The following is an 18,903-nucleotide window of genomic DNA, read 5'->3' as shown; positions in this document are numbered from 1 at the left end:
AACTTACATGATTTGAATAGATATTATTTACCTTGATGAATGCTAGAACTTTTTTTTTATAGTAACAAGCTGAACAAACAATAAAAATGTTGAGAAGATTTTTTTGTGTATTTTTCAGTTTGTAGTGAAATTTTGTAGCAAAAGATGAGAGTGGATGGTGTAAGTTTGGTTCTTCCCGATTATAAAGATCAAATATGAGAAAAAATTAAATTCAAAAGAAAAAGAAAAAAATTTGATTGGTTGTCAAAAAGCAGACCACTTTTCTAGTGGTTTGGACCACTCCTCTTGTGTGCATGGACTGCTTCGAACTGCGTTCCTTCTCTTTTTCTGTTCGCTTTTATTTTTTCAAATTTTTAATATATATTTTTTTAGTCCACTTTATTGAGGTCAGAACCTGAATGGTAAATAAAGTGTGGACAAAACCACAAATGGACAAAACCGCGAGGTTTGTGGTAACCATTCACTACCTTAGTTTTTATTTGTTTTTTTTAATCTCATTTAGCATAAGAGTCCTCGCTAAATCTTCCGTTGGAGATACCCTTAGGAAAGTAAAACGAGTTGTACTTCAGTACTTGTATGTGATATCATCGACATTTTTAAAAAAATGATTATTGATGTGTACATTTTCTGTTAAAAATGTAATTCAATAACATTGGTATATCTTAAATGTCACATATATTTTTGAAAAGGTTGGGCTTCATCAATGAAAATGGATAATCTATATGGATGTTTTTGTTGAGATTCGAGTTCTTGATTAAATCCTGCAACAAGAAGAAAACTATGTGATAAGAAGATGAAGATCAGACTTAGAGAAGAAAATCAAAGTGTAGAAGAAGAGAGTTGATTAAGAGCATGACTATTGGTCATCCTGAGGTGGGGTCAAACTAATAAAAAACCAAAAAATAATAAAAAGGTGATGAAAGAGAAAGACATAAGGTTTCTGCCAAAACTTTTAAAGATACCTTCAGATCTTATTTTTGCTAAATGCCATTACATGATTGGTTGATTTTTAAAAAACAAATAAAATTTAAATTAAATGATATTATGTTATTAAAATATTATTTCACAACCCATTTTCAGGGGATGACCAATAAATATGCTCTAAGGAGCTTGGGTTTTGTGTTTTGTAATAATGAGAGAGAGAGAGAGAGTCCCCAAAATGCAACAATTTTACAATTTTACTGTAACATGTTTAAGAGAATTATCAATCTATGTTAATATAATAAAAGTTGTATTGTTGAATTTTTTCCATATGTTTTACTCAAATTTTCCTCTGAGTTTTACCCATTAACTAGGTAGTAACCCGTGCTATAGCACGGACATAATATTTTTATATAATTGTTTTATTTTAGATATATAATTTAAGTTTTGTTTTATTTTGGATTTTTACACGTATATAACCTAGAAGTATCTACATGAGAACGGAAAACACGTCTCTGTCCTGTTTTATCATGTCCATTTTCTTACGTTAATAATCAAAGCTCATAGGTATTGGAAAACAAAATAGGAATCAAATTGTTGTTTTTTTTGTTTGCAAATGATTCAGGGATAAAATATCTTCAAAACACAATAGAAGGTGTGGTTAAATATATCTAGTTTTTGTTTCCATATTGATTTTGCTGTATTTTTTTATTGGAATGTAATGTAAAATATTTAGGAAACAAAATCTGAAATAATGCTTAATTATAATATTTAAATAAATGTGAATCAAAGTTTTTTTTACTTTAATAATCAAAGCTCACAGGTATTAGAAAACAAAATAGGAATCAAATTGTTGTTTTTTTCGTTTGCAAATGATTCAGAGATAAAATATCTTCAAAACACAATAGAAGGCGTAGTTAAATATATCTAGTTTTTGTTTCCATATTGATTTTGCTGTAATTTTTTTTATTGGAATGTAATGTAAAATATTTAGGAAACAAAATCTGAAATAATGCTTAATTATAATATTTAAATAAATGTGAATCGAAGTTTTTCTTACGTTAATAATCAAAGCTCACAGGTATTGGAAAACAAAATAGGAATCAAATTGTTGTTTTTTTTTTGTTTACAAATGATTCAGAGATAAAATATCTTCAAAACACAATAGAAGGTGTGGTTAAATATATATAGTTTTTGTTTTTATATTGATTTGCTGTAATTTTTTTTTATTGGAATGTAATGTAAAATATTTAGGAAACAAAATCTGATATAATGCTATTTTTGGATATATTTTAGGAGTTAATGTTGTAAATAAAATTTTAAATAAACAAAACTAAAGAGCATAACACAAAATGTACTTAAAAAATATTAATATAAATATTAGAAAATATTTTAATATAGAATTTTAATATAGAGTTTATACCAAGGATTCTAAAAAATGGAAAGACTTTTTTTTTATTCGCTAAGTAATCTAATTTTTGATCGACTAACAAACTCAATCATCGAAGAAACTTTGACATAAAATCAAATTAACTAAATCTCAACTCTCAAGAATAAAAAATTAGAATGATATAGAAGTTTGCTCCTAATTTTAGTGACATAGACCGTCAAGCGTATCTTATCACATGATAGATTATGGATTAACACAACACAAACCGAGCTGGTTTTAGTTCACTTTATATTATCTTTATCTACCTAAAAAAATTGATTAAAAGAAAAGTCTTAATTAATTTGTTGGTCCATCATTACCAAAATACCAAGCTGACATTTTTTGTTTTTAAAAAGTTGTATTTGTTTAATAGCTGGCACGAGTCTATCTTCTCTGTCAATTTCCACTTGGTAGTATCGTAATGGTTGGGAATAGTTTTGTTGTGAGAGACGTCGAACTTGGTTGTTGACGGTGATTTTACCTACCACTGCAACTACTAGTTTAGTAGTGTATGTGAGTACAACCAAGGATGATGATGATGAAGCCATGTATCAACCAAACTAATATCCAATTGGAAAATTATGCTTTATTCTCCTCTTTGTCTGTCCTCATTAAGTTATTTAAATAAAATTATAAAATTATTTGTGTTTTCTAATTTTTTTGTTTTGGATATTTCTATTTATTTTTAGGAAGATTCTCAAAAATAGCACTAAAATAAATTTTTGTTCCAAACTTAGCACAACATCTCTAAAATTTCAAAATAGCATTAATTAATCTTATAAAATTAAATTTTAAATTCAAAATACTAAACCCTACCCCTCAAAACTATACACTAAATTTGAAATTGAGAACCCAAACATAAAATAAAAAATTCTAAAAATTAATTTTAAATATTTTAATATGTTAAATAGTGCTATTTTTGGAAATTTATGAAATATGTGCTATAATTGTCCATAAAACTTGATTAAGTGTTATTTTAGGGTATTTCTCTTTTTATGACATCAAAACTTAATATATTAAATTTACTATTTTAATGGATCATTATGTTTATTAATTTGTTATGTTAGTGAAATTGTGATTACCGAACTTAGAAAAACATTTATAAAACACTTGTGTACAAAATCAATTATTTTTTTTTGTATAAGGAAAATAATAAAAATAGTATTACCAGTATTTATTTTCCAACAGCATATATGACCGTTATATCCTCCAATTGAAAACATTATTACGAAACTACCCTTACCTCTTTCACTGACTGACTCGTCTCCTTCCCCACTTGGAAGAGATCTCAATTCGATCCAAAACCAAATCCGCCATTACTCTCTCTTTCTCTCTCTCTCATAAACACATTCATGCCAGCAATGCCAGGTCTCGTCTCAGTCAAAACACCAGCCGACGCGCCACCGCTACGTGTGTCCGTGCCAGACACGCAACCTCTCTCAAACCCGCCGCGAACTCCGATGAAGAAGACCCCTTCCTCTACACCATCTCGATCCAAACCTTCACCAGGCAGATCCAGCGGCAAAAAAGATTCCCCAAACCTATCCTCCTCCGCCGCAGCAGCCGTAGTCGACGTCGACGATCCATCACTAGACAACCCAGATCTCGGTCCTTTCCTTCTCAAATTAGCTCGTGACGCCATTGCATCAGGCGAAGGTCCTAACAAAGCATTAGACTACGCGATCCGAGCTACCAAATCGTTTGAGAGATGTTGCGCCGCCGTTGCTCCGCCTATCCCCGGCGGTAGCGATGGCGGACCTGTTCTTGACCTCGCCATGAGTCTTCACGTCCTCGCTGCTATTTACTGTAGTCTCGGTCGGTTCGATGAAGCTGTACCACCACTTGAGCGAGCTATTCAAGTCCCTGATCCAACTCGTGGCCCTGACCACTCTCTCGCTGCCTTCTCTGGTCATATGCAGCTTGGTGATACGTTGTCTATGCTTGGTCAGATCGATAGATCTATTGCTTGTTATGAAGAAGGTCTCAAGATCCAGATCCAGACTCTGGGCGATACGGATCCACGAGTTGGAGAAACTTGCAGGTTCTTTATTAAAAGCATTTGATGGTTATAAATGTTTCTATTTTTAAAGTTAGATCTAAGTTTTATAGATTTCAATAATGGTTTCAGGTACTTAGCAGAAGCTTATGTTCAAGCAATGCAGTTCAATAAAGCTGAAGAGCTATGCAAAAAGACTCTAGAAATCCACCGAGCTCATAGTGAACCAGCCTCACTGGAGGAGGCAGCTGATAGGAGACTGATGGCAATTATCTGTGAGGCTAAAGGAGATTACGAAAACGCGCTAGAGCATCTTGTTCTTGCTAGTATGGCTATGATTGCGAGCGGGCAAGAATCTGAGGTTGCGTCGATTGATGTTAGTATTGGGAATATTTACATGTCGCTGTGTCGGTTTGATGAAGCTGTGTTCTCTTATCAGAAGGCTCTCACTGTGTTCAAGTCTTCTAAAGGAGAGAGTCATCCGACGGTTGCATCAGTGTTTGTTAGGTTGGCTGAGCTTTACCATAGGACAGGGAAACTCCGGGAGTCTAAGTCATACTGTGAGAATGCATTGAGGATATACAACAAGCCTGTGCCTGGGACAACTGTGGAGGAGATTGCTGGTGGATTAACTGAGATTTCTGCGATTTATGAGTCTGTGGATGAACCTGAAGAAGCATTGAAACTACTTCAGAAGTCAATGAAATTGCTCGAGGATAAACCAGGACAACAGAGCGCCATTGCAGGTAAGTTTTATCAAAATAGTGAATGTTCTTTATGCTGGATTGCTATGCACATTTGTCTAAGTAGTGATCTTTGTGCTGTTAAGCATATAAGTAGTGATCCACTTGTTTTAGGCTTACCGAAGAGTTAGGTTATTGTTGAAGAATGCTAGCTGTTGTATTTGGAATGTCGATTGTATTCAGACGAGAAAACTGAATTTAAATGGGAGTGTTTAGCAATATGAGCATTAGGATTTCATCTTCACTCCAACCTTTCTTTACATTAGTTTGGCTTTGTACATAAAACTCTTTCAGGGTTAGAGGCACGGATGGGAGTTATGTATTACACGTTGGGGAGATACGAGGATGCAAGAAACGCGTTTGAGAGTGCTGTGACAAAGCTACGGGCAGCGGGTGAGAAGTCTGCCTTCTTCGGAGTTGTATTAAACCAGATGGGGCTAGCCTGCGTTCAGCTTTTCAAGATTGATGAGGCCGGTGAGCTGTTTGAAGAAGCAAGAGGAATTCTTGAACAAGAACGTGGACCTTGCGATCAGGACACTCTCGGTGTTTACAGCAATCTGGCTGCTACCTATGACGCCATGGGAAGGTAATTTATTATTGAAATCTATCTGAGATAAGCACTGATGATCTGCTGGTTTACCAAAACCATTATCATAACTGGTTTGGGTCAAAATGTGTGAACTTACCTAAACTGGAATATAAAACCGGTCGATACGATATGAAAACTAGGAGTGCCTAACTAGTTCCTAGTTTTTTTCATCAATAGATTTGCATTTCTATTATGGGTATGGTTCTTCCGGATATAAAATTAGAAAACTATATCTGACTTTTATACCGTTGCATCCTATTTGGAATGGATTTTTGGGTATGGTTTCGGTTTAGTTTGGATTGGTTAAACTAGATTAGACATCCTTAATTAAAAAACGACTGGACAAAAACACTAATCAAGTTCTTTGTGATGTGATGGCTATGTAATTTGCAGGATAGAGGATGCGATTGAGATATTAGAGCAGGTTCTGAAGCTGAGAGAGGAGAAGCTCGGGACTGCAAATCCGGATTTTGAGGATGAGAAGAAGCGTTTGGCAGAGCTTTTGAAGGAAGCTGGGCGGTCACGAAACTACAAAGCCAAGTCACTCCAGAATCTGATTGATCCAAACGCAAGACCTGCCAAGAAAGAGTCTTCTGCTAAGAAATGGCCCAGCCTCGGTTTCAAGTTCTGAGGAAAAAAGAGTAATAATAATTCATATATAATAAATCAATCCACATATATATTCAATATTATATTTTATTATAATTGTTATTTTTTGTATCTGATGTTTTTTTTTCTTTTTCTGTATCATAAATCTGAGGTTGATGAATTAATTTCATGTATAGTGTTATTATTTGAGTTTGGTGAAATACGCTACTGCCAAGGTGGTGAGCCTGTTTGTTTGAGTTTGGGAATTTATTTAATTCAATCACTTTTTTTTTCTTCGATAATCATATTATTTATTTCATGAATGCTTGTGCTAACTTGTGTAATCATTTTACATACTCCTTGCGATTCTTGTAGAAGTATACTTGCAAGTATTTTCCTTTTTTTACTTGTACAAATTGGATTTCTCTCTCAAGCCAATTGAAACTCAATATGGTAATTAGATCAGGACGGTTCACCAAAAAGGTCCAACCCCACATACATCAAAAACTGAGAGCCTTTACAAGAAACTTTTATATCCAAACAAAAACCAATGCATGGTTAAATGATTTTTTTCGGTCAATCGAGAAATTGTGATTCAAGTTTTCTATGCAACTAAAAATGTTTTCGAGACAAAAATATACTACAATTTTTCTACAAACTCCAAAAATTATCCCTCTAGATTAAATTAAACTAGGGTTTACACATAAAGTTTCATCTAAGGAGTAGACTTCTAACAAAAGTCTAGGTGCAATCTCTTTATAGGTTTTTGAGTCTGATCCTCAAAAAGTCCGAGCAATAGGTACGTAAGACCACCTTCTAGTTTGGTTCCTAAACGCTAAGTATTTTGACTAAAAGGTGTAAAAGGTGACCCCTCATCAAGTCATCAGGATTCAAACCTAGAGTACCCATAAAGATCCTACGTATCAGACTTGTTCACATTTGAAATCTTTGTTCATGTTAATCTGATCTCTTTTGCACATGTACGGAACAATTAAGATGAATACAATCCATGAGAAGGTAAAAAGCAAACAAAACATCAGTACTCAAATGACTTGGCCAAAAAATATTAATCTAACTTAATAAAAACTTGAAGGATGTTTTTTCAAGGATCTGTTTAAAAAAGATTTTTGGTTAGTTCGAAGAAACGGGTTAATTCGAACCTATTATAATCCTGACTCTAAAAAATATCATAGGTTGATAGCATTGTAATTATGGTTTACTCAAACTAGACTAGGAAACGATTATATGTACATAGCCTTTAGATATTTCTGTTTGTTTGTTATCTATATAGATAATAGATAAATAGATGCTCTGAACGTTAAAATGTGTGTTGGTAGATGTCCTATTACATCATTGCTAGATGTCTATTCTATAAAATTTAGTTGCGTATATAAATGTAGATGTCTTGTGTTTTCTTGCAAGGAAATAAACAGAGATCATATACAAATTCATACACATACACACACATGTAGATGGCTTTTTGTTTGTTGCATGGATATAGACGTACATCCAATCACATTTCCTAGTATAAACGTTGGAGTCCACTTAACCATTATGTCCTAATGGCCTACTCTTTCTTCAACGTGAGGTTCTTATGTTTTTGTTGATAAACAAAATATTTGAACATATTTAATTATTTTTAGAAATAAAATTTCTCTACATTATTCTTGGTAACTCAACCGTTTATGTCAAATTTTATTGACACTTACACTTGTTTTAGGATGAGAAGTAACTGGTGTTTGGGGTTGAATGTGGGGTTGTTGTCCGGATGATCCGATATAGCGAGCATATATACTAACAATTCTTCGGAAAATACTAAATTGTTGTAAAACACTTAGTGGACTCCATCGACCGGCCCACTATCCAGTCCGCACATACTCGGCCTCTCGACCACACTTGGTCGAGAGCCTTCGGCCCGTTAGTCGAAGCCCATCGGCGATAGCATTAGTATGTCGGTTTTACCTTAGGACTTGTAACACTATATATACTTGTTGTAACCTCAATTCCTATCAATAATAACCTAAGAGATTTACTCCCTAAACTCCCCAATTTACAACATGTTATCAGCACGATAGCCTCTCTCCCAAAAACCCTAAAGCAGCTGCCTATTCTCTCTTACCCTAAAACCCTAAACCGACTTCCTGTTCTTACTTCCATCCGAGATCAAATCCCTCCTGTTCGAAGACCCTCTTGTTCACAAGCAACCCTTAGCTTGTGATCAAAGTTCTCTCGACAGCTTGGTCGAGGTTTGCTGTTCGCGGTTCGTCGATCGGGGGTGAGTGCGAGAAGCTGTTCGCGGGAAGCAAGGAGCTGTTCGTGGGAAAGCTGTTCTTGGTTCGTGGTCAAGAGATATCTGAGGTCTTTAGCTCCCAGATCAATTTCAGTCAGAATCCTTGTGGTGTTAAGGTAAACAAAATTCAAACTTCTTAAAACCACATAATTGAATCTGGAACTAAAAACTATTGAACCCTAAAATATCCAAGTAAACTAACAAACAAATTTAAGATCTATAATCCTATAAACTTTAAAATCTATTCACATAGGATTGTTAGATTGTTTGTTAAATTGCACCAAATTATATCAAGCTTTAAAATTGTTGATTGACTGCTTGATTGTTGCATAAGAACCTAGAACTGTTTTAGATTCATAAAGATCAGATTATTACAGATTGTTCTAGGAAATTAAAACTTGGATCATTCATGCATAACAATTAAAATCGGACCATGTTTAGGTTGTTATAAAATCGATTGCATGAATTATATTTTAGGATTATTTAAACTGTTCTTGAGAAATTCAAGAAGAAAATTCCCTAGATCCTAAATTCATAAACTCGAAAATTTTAGAGTTGTTCTAGGATAATTTCCAAATTAAAATTATAGTAATTATCCTAAATTAATCCGATTAAATAAAACTTTTGATAAGTTTCTATAAATTAAAACTTTAAATCGGAAATTAAAATATTGGTTAGGATAAGTCCTTAATCAATATAGTAATTATCCAAATTCCTTAAAATCAAAAATATTTAATCCTAAATCAAATAGGAAATTATAAGATAAGGAAATCCTATCTAGGAATAAGGAAATTGTTGCATGCATATAGCTATTTAGTTTTGTTGTCTTGCATGCATGAATTTAAACCGAAAAAAACTATAAGAGGCAAGGCATGGTTCGGTCTCAAATACCGCATGACCTAAGGCATGGTTCGGTCTCAAATACCGCATGACCTGAAAATTACTTGTTGCATGGTTCGGTCTCAAATACCGCATGCTAACTGTCGGTTGTCTATATTTATGCAGATGGCACAAGTTAAAGAATTGGTCCATCCTGCTTTAAGAGCTTCGGGTGAGAATTACCTACAATGGAAGCTGGACACCGAGATCCTTTTGAAGTCTAAGGACTTACATAGGTGTATCCAGCCGGATAATGAGTGTTCCAATATGGCAAGGTATAAGGCCACTCGCCATATACGTCATCACCTTGAGGAAAGCCTTAAAAACCAGTACCTCACGGTAGAAGAACCACTCGAACTTTGGACAGCGCTGAAAAGCAGATACGGATACCAGAAGATGGTACTCCTCCCAAAGATTCGATTGGAATGGGAAAACCTTAGGATCCACGATTTCAAAACCGTGGGTGAGTATAACTCAGAGCTTTTTAGGATTGTCTCTATCCTAAGGTTGTGTGGTACTGAGGTAACTGAGGATGAACTCCTAGAGAAGACCATCTCTACCTTTCACGCCGACAATATGATACTTCAACGTTTGTACCGTGAAAGAGGGTTTCAGACCTATGGAGCTCTCATCCCATGTCTACTGCTGGCTGAGCAGGGTAACAGGCTGAAAATGAAAACAGCCCCATTACCAGAGGCACCCAAGGCTGATTTACCTAAAGAACCTGATGAGACCAACTATATCTACAGAAAAAGACACTATGGCCAATATGGTCGTGGTGGCAGAAGATATGTTGGTCGCAGATACTACCATAGCAGCCGTTTAAATGCTTATGGCACAAGAGGCCATGGCCGTGGAGGTAAGGCCTATAGGCCCTTTAAGCCACGGTCCTTAGCAAAACCGGCTTGCAAGAGATGTGGTATGTTTAATCATTGGGCTAAGTATTGCCGAACACCTACTCATCTCCTTGATAGATATCAAGGAGCTACAAGGTAGAATCCAAGGCCAAGCATGAGACTTCCGACTGCCTCAAAGATGTTGAATGAATTTCGAATTTATTTTGGTTTATTTTCTATGCTTTATGATTTAATTTCCTTTTAATGTAATGGATAATTGCTTTGATTTAAATTCAATGGATTTTATTATAAATTGTTCTATTAAAATCCGAAATTCTTGTCCTATTTATAGACATGGCCGAGGACATGAGTGAACTAGTAGTGGATAGTGGCTCCAGCCACACCATACTAAAAGATAAGAGATATTTCATAAATCTTATAATGAAAAGTGCAAATGTTAATACAATTGCGGGTATAGCAAACCTTATAGAAGGCTACAGCCAAGCACACATATTGTTACCTAACGGAACTCATATTGAGTTATGTGATGCTCTATATTCACCCAGCTCTAAGAGAAGCTTATTGAGTTTTAAAGACATAAGGTCAAATGGTTATCATATTGAAACCAAGGGTGAAGGATCTAAAGAGTTCCTCTACATTACAGAAAATGTGAAAGGACAAAAGAAGATCCTAGAGACTATACCTGCCCTAGCCTCTGGTCTCTACCATGCTAAGATTAACATGATAGAAGCCAACTTGGCTAAGCACAAAATATACAAAGAAAGTTTCACTTTATGGCATGACCGGCTTGGCCATCCGGGTACTAACATGATGCGTAAATTAATAAAGAGTTCAAAAGGGCACAACCTTAAAGAAAGAAAAGTTCTCCCTAAGAATCTCACTTGTGTGGCATTTGCACAAGGGAAACTTATTGTAAGACCTTCACCAGAAAAAGTCACAAGAGAGACTTTGCATTTTCTGGAAAGGATACAAGGTGACATATGTGGACCAATACACCCACCTAGTGGGACATTTCGATATTTCATGGTGATGATAGATGCATCAACCAGATGGTCCCACGTATGCTTGTTATCCACGAGAAACTTAGCATTTGCTAAGCTCTTAGCTCAAATCATTCGATTAAGAGCACATTTTCCGGACTTTCCACTTAAGACTATACGTCTAGATAATGCTGGTGAATTTACATCCCAAGCGTTTAATGATTACTGTATGTCCATGGGGGTGAGTGTGGAACATCCTGTGGCAAATGTACATACACAAAACAGATGAGCTGAATCCTTCATTAAACGAATACAATTGATAGCTCGACCATTGTTAATGCGATCGAAGCTTCCTGTGTCGGCTTGGGGACACGCGGTCTTACACGCAGCAGAACTCATACGCATCAAGCCATCTAGTGAACACAAATATTCCCCATCCCAACTCCTATCGGGTCAAGAGCCAGACTTATCCCATCTTAAGACATTTGGTTGTGCCGTTTATATACCAATTGCTCCACCACAGAGAACAAAGATGGGACCACAGAGGAGAATGGGAATATATGTGGGGTACGAGTCTCCCACCATAATAAGGTATCTTGAGCCACTGACAGGAGACCTGTTCAAGGCCAGATACGCGGACTGTCAATTTATTGAGTCCGAATTCCCTATGCTAGGTGGGGGAGACCAGCAAGCTGAGCAAAGAATTGACATGGAATCAAACATCCTTAGAATGGCAAGATCCTCGAACTATAGCATGTGATGCAGAAGTTCAGAAGATTATACATCTTCAACAGCTAGCTAATCAATTGCCAGATTCCTTTGCTGACCCGAAAAGAGTAACAAAATCGTACATACCAGCTTGCAATGCACCAGTACGTATTGATGTTCACAAGGAACACAATAATCAAGTTGCTACAGAGTCTATGCCACGTTTGAAATGGGGTAGACCATTAGGTTCCAAAGATAAGAATCCTCGGAAAACAAAGAGTGCAAAACAGACCGAGGCTAAGGGAATTACAGAAAAGCCAGACGTTGTCACGGAAACTCCTACGGCACCAAATGAGGCTCAGGACGCTGAACCTCAAGAGCCTGAAGGAGTTGACAACAATGAGATCTCGATAAACTATATCATGTCTGGAATACAATGGAACTGAAAAGATGTCGACATTGATGATATATTTGCATACAAGGTAGCACTTGAAATAAATAAGGATCATGAGCCCACATCTATACTAGAGTGTACACAAAGCAAAGATTGGCTTAAATGGAAAGAAGCCATTGATGTGGAGCTAATCTCTTTAAAGAAGAGAAGTGTGTTTGGTCCGACCTTAAGGATAACACAAGAAATTAAACCAGTTGGACACAAATAGGTCTTTGTAAGAAAGAGAAATGAGAGAAACGAGATTGTCAGATACAAGGCAAGGCTCGTAGCACAAGGATTCTCTCAAAGACCTGGCATAGATTATGAGGAGACATACTCCCCTGTGATGGATGCAACGACTTTTAGATATCTAATAAGTCTGGCCATAAGAGAAAGTTTAGATTTGCGGTTAATGGATGTTGTAACTGCATATCTATACGGTCCACTGGATAATAAGATTTATATGAGATTACCAGAGGGTATAGAACTCAAAGATAAGAAGAGTTCTAGAGACCAATACTGCATAAGGCTAGACAAATCACTTTATGGACTGAGACAGAGTGGTCGAATGTGGTATAACCGGCTAAGTGAATATTTAGCCAAGGAAGGTTATAGGAATGACCCGATCAGTCCTTGTATATTCATAAAGAAATTCGCGAATAAGGGATTTGTAATAATAGCAGTATATGTGGATGATTTAAACATCCTTGGAACCTCTGGGGAAATCGCCCAAACAGTAAGATATCTCAAGAAAGAGTTTGAGATGAAAGACCTAGGCAAGACAAAATTCTGTTTGGGGTTGCAGCTTGAGTACATAAACAATGGGATCCTTGTGCATCAAAAGGCATACACAGAAAAGGTACTCAAGAGATTTAATATGGAGCAAGCTCACTCATTGACTAGCCCAATGGTTGTGAGAAGTGTAGAAGTGGATAAAAATCCATTTGCTCCTAAGAAGGACAATGAAGAAATTCTTGGTCCTGAAATGCCTTACCTCAGTGCTATAGGAGCATTAATGTTCTTGGCTAGCCACACTAGACCTGACATATGCTTCACAGTAAACCTTCTGGCAAGATACAGTTCTTGTCCGACCATAAGGCACTGGAATGGTATAAAACATGTTCTGCGTTACCTACAAGGAACAACAGACTTTGGTTTATTTTACACTAACCATAACAAAGAAGGTTTAGTTGGTTTTGCTGATGCAGGTTATCTGTCCGACCCACACAATGGTAAGTCACAGACAGGTTATGTGTTTACACACGGTGGTACAGCGATCTCTTGGCGTTCTATGAAGCAGACTCTAGTAGCCACATCCTCAAATCACGCGGAGATCCTAGCCATGCATGAAGCCAGCCGTGAGTGTGTCTGGTTGTGGTCAATGACTCAGCACATTCGGACAGACAGTGGCATGGACATAGACAAATCAGCAACAGTCATCTATGAAGACAATACAGCCTGTATCGCACAACTCAAAGAAGGTTACATCAAGGGAGATCGGACGAAGCACATCCTGCCGAAGTTTTTCTACACACATGAACTACAAAAGGCCGGAGAAGTTCAAGTGGTGCAAGTTCAGTCATGTGACAACTCAGCCGATCTCTTCACCAAGGCATTACCGACAACGACATTCAGGAAGCTCACGCACCAGATTGGAATGCGGAGGCTTAAGGACTTGGAGTGATGTTTGGAACAGGGGGAGCAATGTGTGCTGTACTCTTTTTCCTTCACTAAGGTTTTGTCCCAATGGGTTTTCCTGGTAAGGTTTTAATGAGGCAGCATCCCCTTAGCACATTGCAGCGATCCCATCCAGCATTGGCACGGTCATATCGTCCAAGGGGGAGTGTTGTAAAACACTTAGTGGACTCCATCGACCGGCCCACTATCCAGTCCGCACATACTCGGCCTCTCGACCACACTTGATCGAGAGCCTTCGGCCCGTTAGTCGAAGCCCATCGGCGATAGCATTAGTATGTCGGTTTTACCTTAGGACTTGTAACACTATATATACTTGTTGTAACCTCAATTCCTATCAATAATAACCTAAGAGATTTACTCCCTAAACTCCCCAATTTACAACATAAATAATATTCTTCTATGCCAAAACCCTTAATTTTTACCTGTGAATTGTACTAGAAGTTTGGTTAGGAGAAAAGTGGGCATGTCGAAGAGAACCAAATTAAAGGGATGTATTGAAAGTAGGATTTTAGATTATGTTTAGAAAAAAAAAAAAATCACTTGTTATTCAACTTGTGATTTTCTCTCTATTTGAATTCAGCTTCAACAAATTATTCGATTTTGACATGATAATTTAGTAATAAGATATTGAAGATGAAGTTTTCAGTGTGAAATTTAGAGGAGATAAAATCAAAAATATCTATGCTCAATATCTTGTCTTATCTCTTTCATAGTGTTCTCCATAGAAATATCTCACGCTCATATTGTATTGCTATATTTACGTAACTAGTCAGAACTATATCAATCTGAGTGGTTTTTCTAAATGAGTGTTTCGTATCAAATGCAAAACTGATGACATAAATATGATCAAACCTAACAAAGCTCGTCTTGTAGTGCTTAAAAATTGACTATAAATTCACAAATAAAATTTTCTTTTACATGGTAAGATCTAAAAAACAGTCGAGTGAAGTCAGTTTTTTTCTTTTAAAAAAGGAAGAAAAATTCTCACCAAATTAAAGTTCCATTATTCTTTTAACAATTTTGATATGTGCCAAATAATTGCATTATAATGAACTCACAACAAAACTACTCAATGAGATAAATCTAAAGGAAATTTACTATAATTTTTTAACATGCTATAATTTTCTTGGTCTTATAATACTTAATATACAAAACTATCGTTGAATATTGTATTTCTATATTAAAAAGATAGATAGGATCAGCCAATCTACTATCATTGAAGTTGTAGCAAAAAATCTAATTATTTATTATAAGTGTCTAAAGTACATAACAACTCGTTCACTGCTAGTCTATGTTGGTTAGAAAATTATATACTCCCTTCATACTATTTCCTCTAGTTCACATAGAGTATCATTCTAACATTTTATGTTCTTTAACATAAATTTTTGTTCTATCCTCTATTAATATAAAAAATAACTTTTCCTCTCTCTAATTTGGATATGTTTAAAAATCTGCGTTACAAATACATATTTTTTGAGAAACTGAGGGAATACATTAAGTGATGTTTTTAAAAAAAATATTTATTTTATGATATTTCTAACTTGTAATGTGAAATTATTTATTATTATTTTATATTTCCTGACCACCTATGTTCTACAATTTTTTTATAATTAGTTGAATTTTTCTTACATAGACAATGAAATAATGTTTTAATTAAAAACGCAAAATAAAATGTAGATAATTTCCTAATCTATATGTAAATACTTTCAATATCTTTTAAAGTGAAACAAATGACTAATTACCAAGATATTTGTCCTATATATACAAGTGTGTGTGTTTAATTCAATACCCTCCAAAATTAGTTTTAAAAGTAAAAGACGAGATCCAGTGACTTACTTAACTTTTTTTTTTTCCTTCACACGGCGCATGCATTGTATTCGCACACACAATCTCACCTATATGTATATCATTTGTAATGTCATCATATCATAACATTTGTATCTTTATGATCCATCTCTATTTAAACACCACCCTATCGACCAACCTTCTTCTCTGATATATCAAAGCTAAGATATGGTTTCTCAAATCATTTAATCAATTTCTTTGTTTCTTTTTTTTCTTCTTCATCACCACCAATTACATTAAAAAATTATGGTGCTTGCACATCTTAACCTTCTTCGGAAGATTGTCGGAATCCTAGGTTAGTCCAGTTCTTCCACATCTACAACTTATTTCACGTATACATCGAGTATTTTTTTTTCCGTCTTAACTTGTGATGATCTTGTTTGCAGGAAACTTCATTGCTTTATGTCTGTTCTTGTCACCAACGTAAGTATTTGCTATATGATTTAAATAAGTATAATTGGGTTCCTTCAAGAAAGCCAAAATTGTTTCCATAAATTATAACTTTATAAGACATGGTCCTCTTGAAAGATCTAAGATTTTGTTTTTCTTTTATCACTAAAGCCTTTGTTCTGAGTAATCACAATTTTTAAGCTGATAATTTTTCTTAGTATAATGTTTTCCTGTTATATTAATTAATAACAATTAAAAAGTTTAGATTTTCTTCCAAAACAAAAGAGAAGTTAAAGTATTTATAATTGATACCATGTTTTAATGTCAATAGAGAAGTTAAAGTATTTCTGGTAATAAAGTACAGTAATTAACAATTAACTAAAATAATTAATGTGTCTCATTATATCATCAGGCCAACATTTGTCCGGATAGTGAAAAAGAAGTCAGTGGAGGAATATTCACCAATACCATATTTAGCGACTCTCATAAACTGTTTGGTTTGGGTTCTTTACGGGCTCCCTGCGGTGCATCCCGACAGTATGTTGGTCGTTACAATCAACAGCACGGGGATCGTGATCGAAATCGTCTTCCTTACCATATTTTTCGTTTATTGCGGTCGCCAAAAACAACGGTTGGTTATATCTGCTGTTTTAGCGGCTGAAACCGCGTTTATAGCTATTCTCGCGGTTTTGGTCTTTACACTTCAACACACTACCGATAAACGAACGATGAGTGTTGGAATCGTGTGTTGCGTTTTCAACGTTATGATGTACGCTTCTCCATTATCTGTCATGGTACGTTACATTTTTTTTCATCATTCTCTACAAAATTAAATGACTCATTATAATTTCTCTTGAGAATTAATAAATGTTTTCGTCTCTAATTAGTTATTTCCTTTATATTTCTTGATTGGATTTTTGACTAAATTATGGTAGAATCCAAACTAATAAACTACAAGCTGATCTCTCAAATTTTTTGTTGGCAAAATAATTATACATGAAGAAAATGGTAATAAAGACAAAATGTGTGGAGTTCATGCCGTTTTGGCTATCGGTAGCTGGATTTCTCAATGCAAGCATTTGGACAATCTATGCAGTCATGCCTTTCGACCCATTCATGGCTGTGAGTTTTCTCTTCTTCTCTTTCTTCAAAAATCTCATGTTTCACCTATAAAATTGATAATATTTTTGTGAAAAAGAAAGAATTTTCCTAAAATGAAAATGAAACAAATGGTATATAGGTTTACGTAGTGCTGTAATTTTTAATTGATTCTTCCGTTTTTTTTTTAATAAAGAAAATAGAGAAATTTTACTAATTTTTGTTCTTTTCATAATGGACATTTGTAGATACCAAATGGGATTGGATGTCTATTTGGATTGGCGCAGTTAATATTATATGGTGCATACTATAGATCCACCAAAAAGATAATGGCGGAAAGAGAGAAACAACCCAGTTACATCGGTTTATCAACAGCCGTCGCTCATATCGAACCTGAAAAAATCGAAAATTTCAACCAACAAATTAATAGTGTTTGAGTTTTTTTTTGGCTTTCTTATGTTATTCACCTTCTTATTATTAGACTCTTTTTTTCCTTTTCACATCCTACACTTAAATATGAATAAGAGGAAAAACTTCATTACTTTTGTTTTAAACTTGAAACATTGATATGCAATTTACATGTCCGTTATTTGAGGGGGACAATGGACTCTATTTAGAAGTATTGCGGGTGCAATTAATTGTTTCAATTTTCGTAATTTATACTATAGTTCCGAGATTCACTTGAGGTCATTTTGTGGATTAGATTGCTTTGATTTTATTCCAAGTTTGAATGATTATTGAACGGAAGTAATTAAGCCTTCATCTGATGCAAAGGTCATTAACGCTGCTCAATCCAAATTTCAAGAAAAGTTCTCCTCTTGTTATCCCATCTATTGGAGAAAGTCACAATAGAATGTCGAACCATAGCTATTCAATGCTAAGCTGTCACCATATATAATCTGGCACATTGTAAGGTGTTTAATTTACTGGTCATCAACATTTGTAAATCACTTTGATGGAACAGTGAAAAATCATTTTTAAATCGTTTTAATTATGTACCTTCTTATTGAATTAGATTGACACTTTATTTTCAAGGAGCTTTTGGAGTTAGTAGACAGCTTCTATATAAAAAATTCTATTAGGATGAAGATAAATAATTCTTGCAAATATGTTCTTTGCAAAGTTCGTATTATAGAGATAATGAAAACTAAACAGTGAGATAGAAACCGAGAACTTCTAGCCGATTCATTACCATCTTCTAATCCATTGCCACTCACGATATTCTACTCATCATCAGGTGCAAACTCGCGGGACTCGACCATCGTGATTCTCTACACCAAAGACCCCGAGTACCAATTGGTGACACTACTTTTTTGTACAACTGGCTTATGTACTTTCAATTAATCCCACCATTCTCCATCTCCACAGTAAAGTTATTGATCTCATGTCCATCCCGCTACTATGTTTGTATAAAAATCATATGTGTTGCATTTAACTTCATGAGCGTATCCCATTTGAG

The 18,903-nt window shown here is 35.1% G+C and overlaps 3 protein-coding genes across 3 annotated transcripts; all 3 read left to right on the top strand.

The window, feature by feature from the left end:
* The first annotated feature begins 3,552 nt into the window (after positions 1–3,552).
* LOC104720497 (protein KINESIN LIGHT CHAIN-RELATED 1) lies at positions 3,553–6,568 on the top strand. The gene is made up of 4 exons (XM_010438392.3): positions 3,553–4,391; positions 4,479–5,092; positions 5,384–5,675; positions 6,072–6,568. Exons 1-4 carry the CDS (start codon positions 3,703–3,705, stop codon positions 6,307–6,309), a joined length of 1,833 nt encoding a protein of 610 aa, XP_010436694.2. The 5' UTR covers positions 3,553–3,702; the 3' UTR covers positions 6,310–6,568.
* Positions 6,569–9,561: 2,993 nt separating this feature from the next.
* On the top strand, positions 9,562–10,431 carry LOC147948417 (uncharacterized). The gene is made up of 2 exons (XM_087466713.1): positions 9,562–9,898; positions 9,980–10,431. Exons 1-2 carry the CDS (start codon positions 9,562–9,564, stop codon positions 10,429–10,431), a joined length of 789 nt encoding a protein of 262 aa, XP_087322839.1.
* Positions 10,432–15,898: 5,467 nt separating this feature from the next.
* On the top strand, positions 15,899–17,985 carry LOC104720491 (bidirectional sugar transporter SWEET7-like). Its single transcript, XM_010438387.3, has 5 exons — positions 15,899–16,251; positions 16,343–16,379; positions 16,759–17,140; positions 17,349–17,468; positions 17,693–17,985. The coding sequence occupies exons 1-5, from the start codon at positions 16,203–16,205 to the stop codon at positions 17,879–17,881; spliced, it is 777 nt and encodes a 258-aa protein (XP_010436689.2). The 5' UTR covers positions 15,899–16,202; the 3' UTR covers positions 17,882–17,985.
* The last annotated feature ends 918 nt before the right edge of the window (positions 17,986–18,903 follow it).

This window comes from Camelina sativa, chromosome 2 (assembly GCF_030686135.1).
Source record: "Camelina sativa cultivar CO46 ecotype springtype chromosome 2, ASM3068613v1".
Taxonomy (NCBI): Eukaryota; Viridiplantae; Streptophyta; class Magnoliopsida; order Brassicales; family Brassicaceae; genus Camelina; species Camelina sativa.
This window is presented reverse-complemented; position numbering and strand designations above follow the sequence as displayed.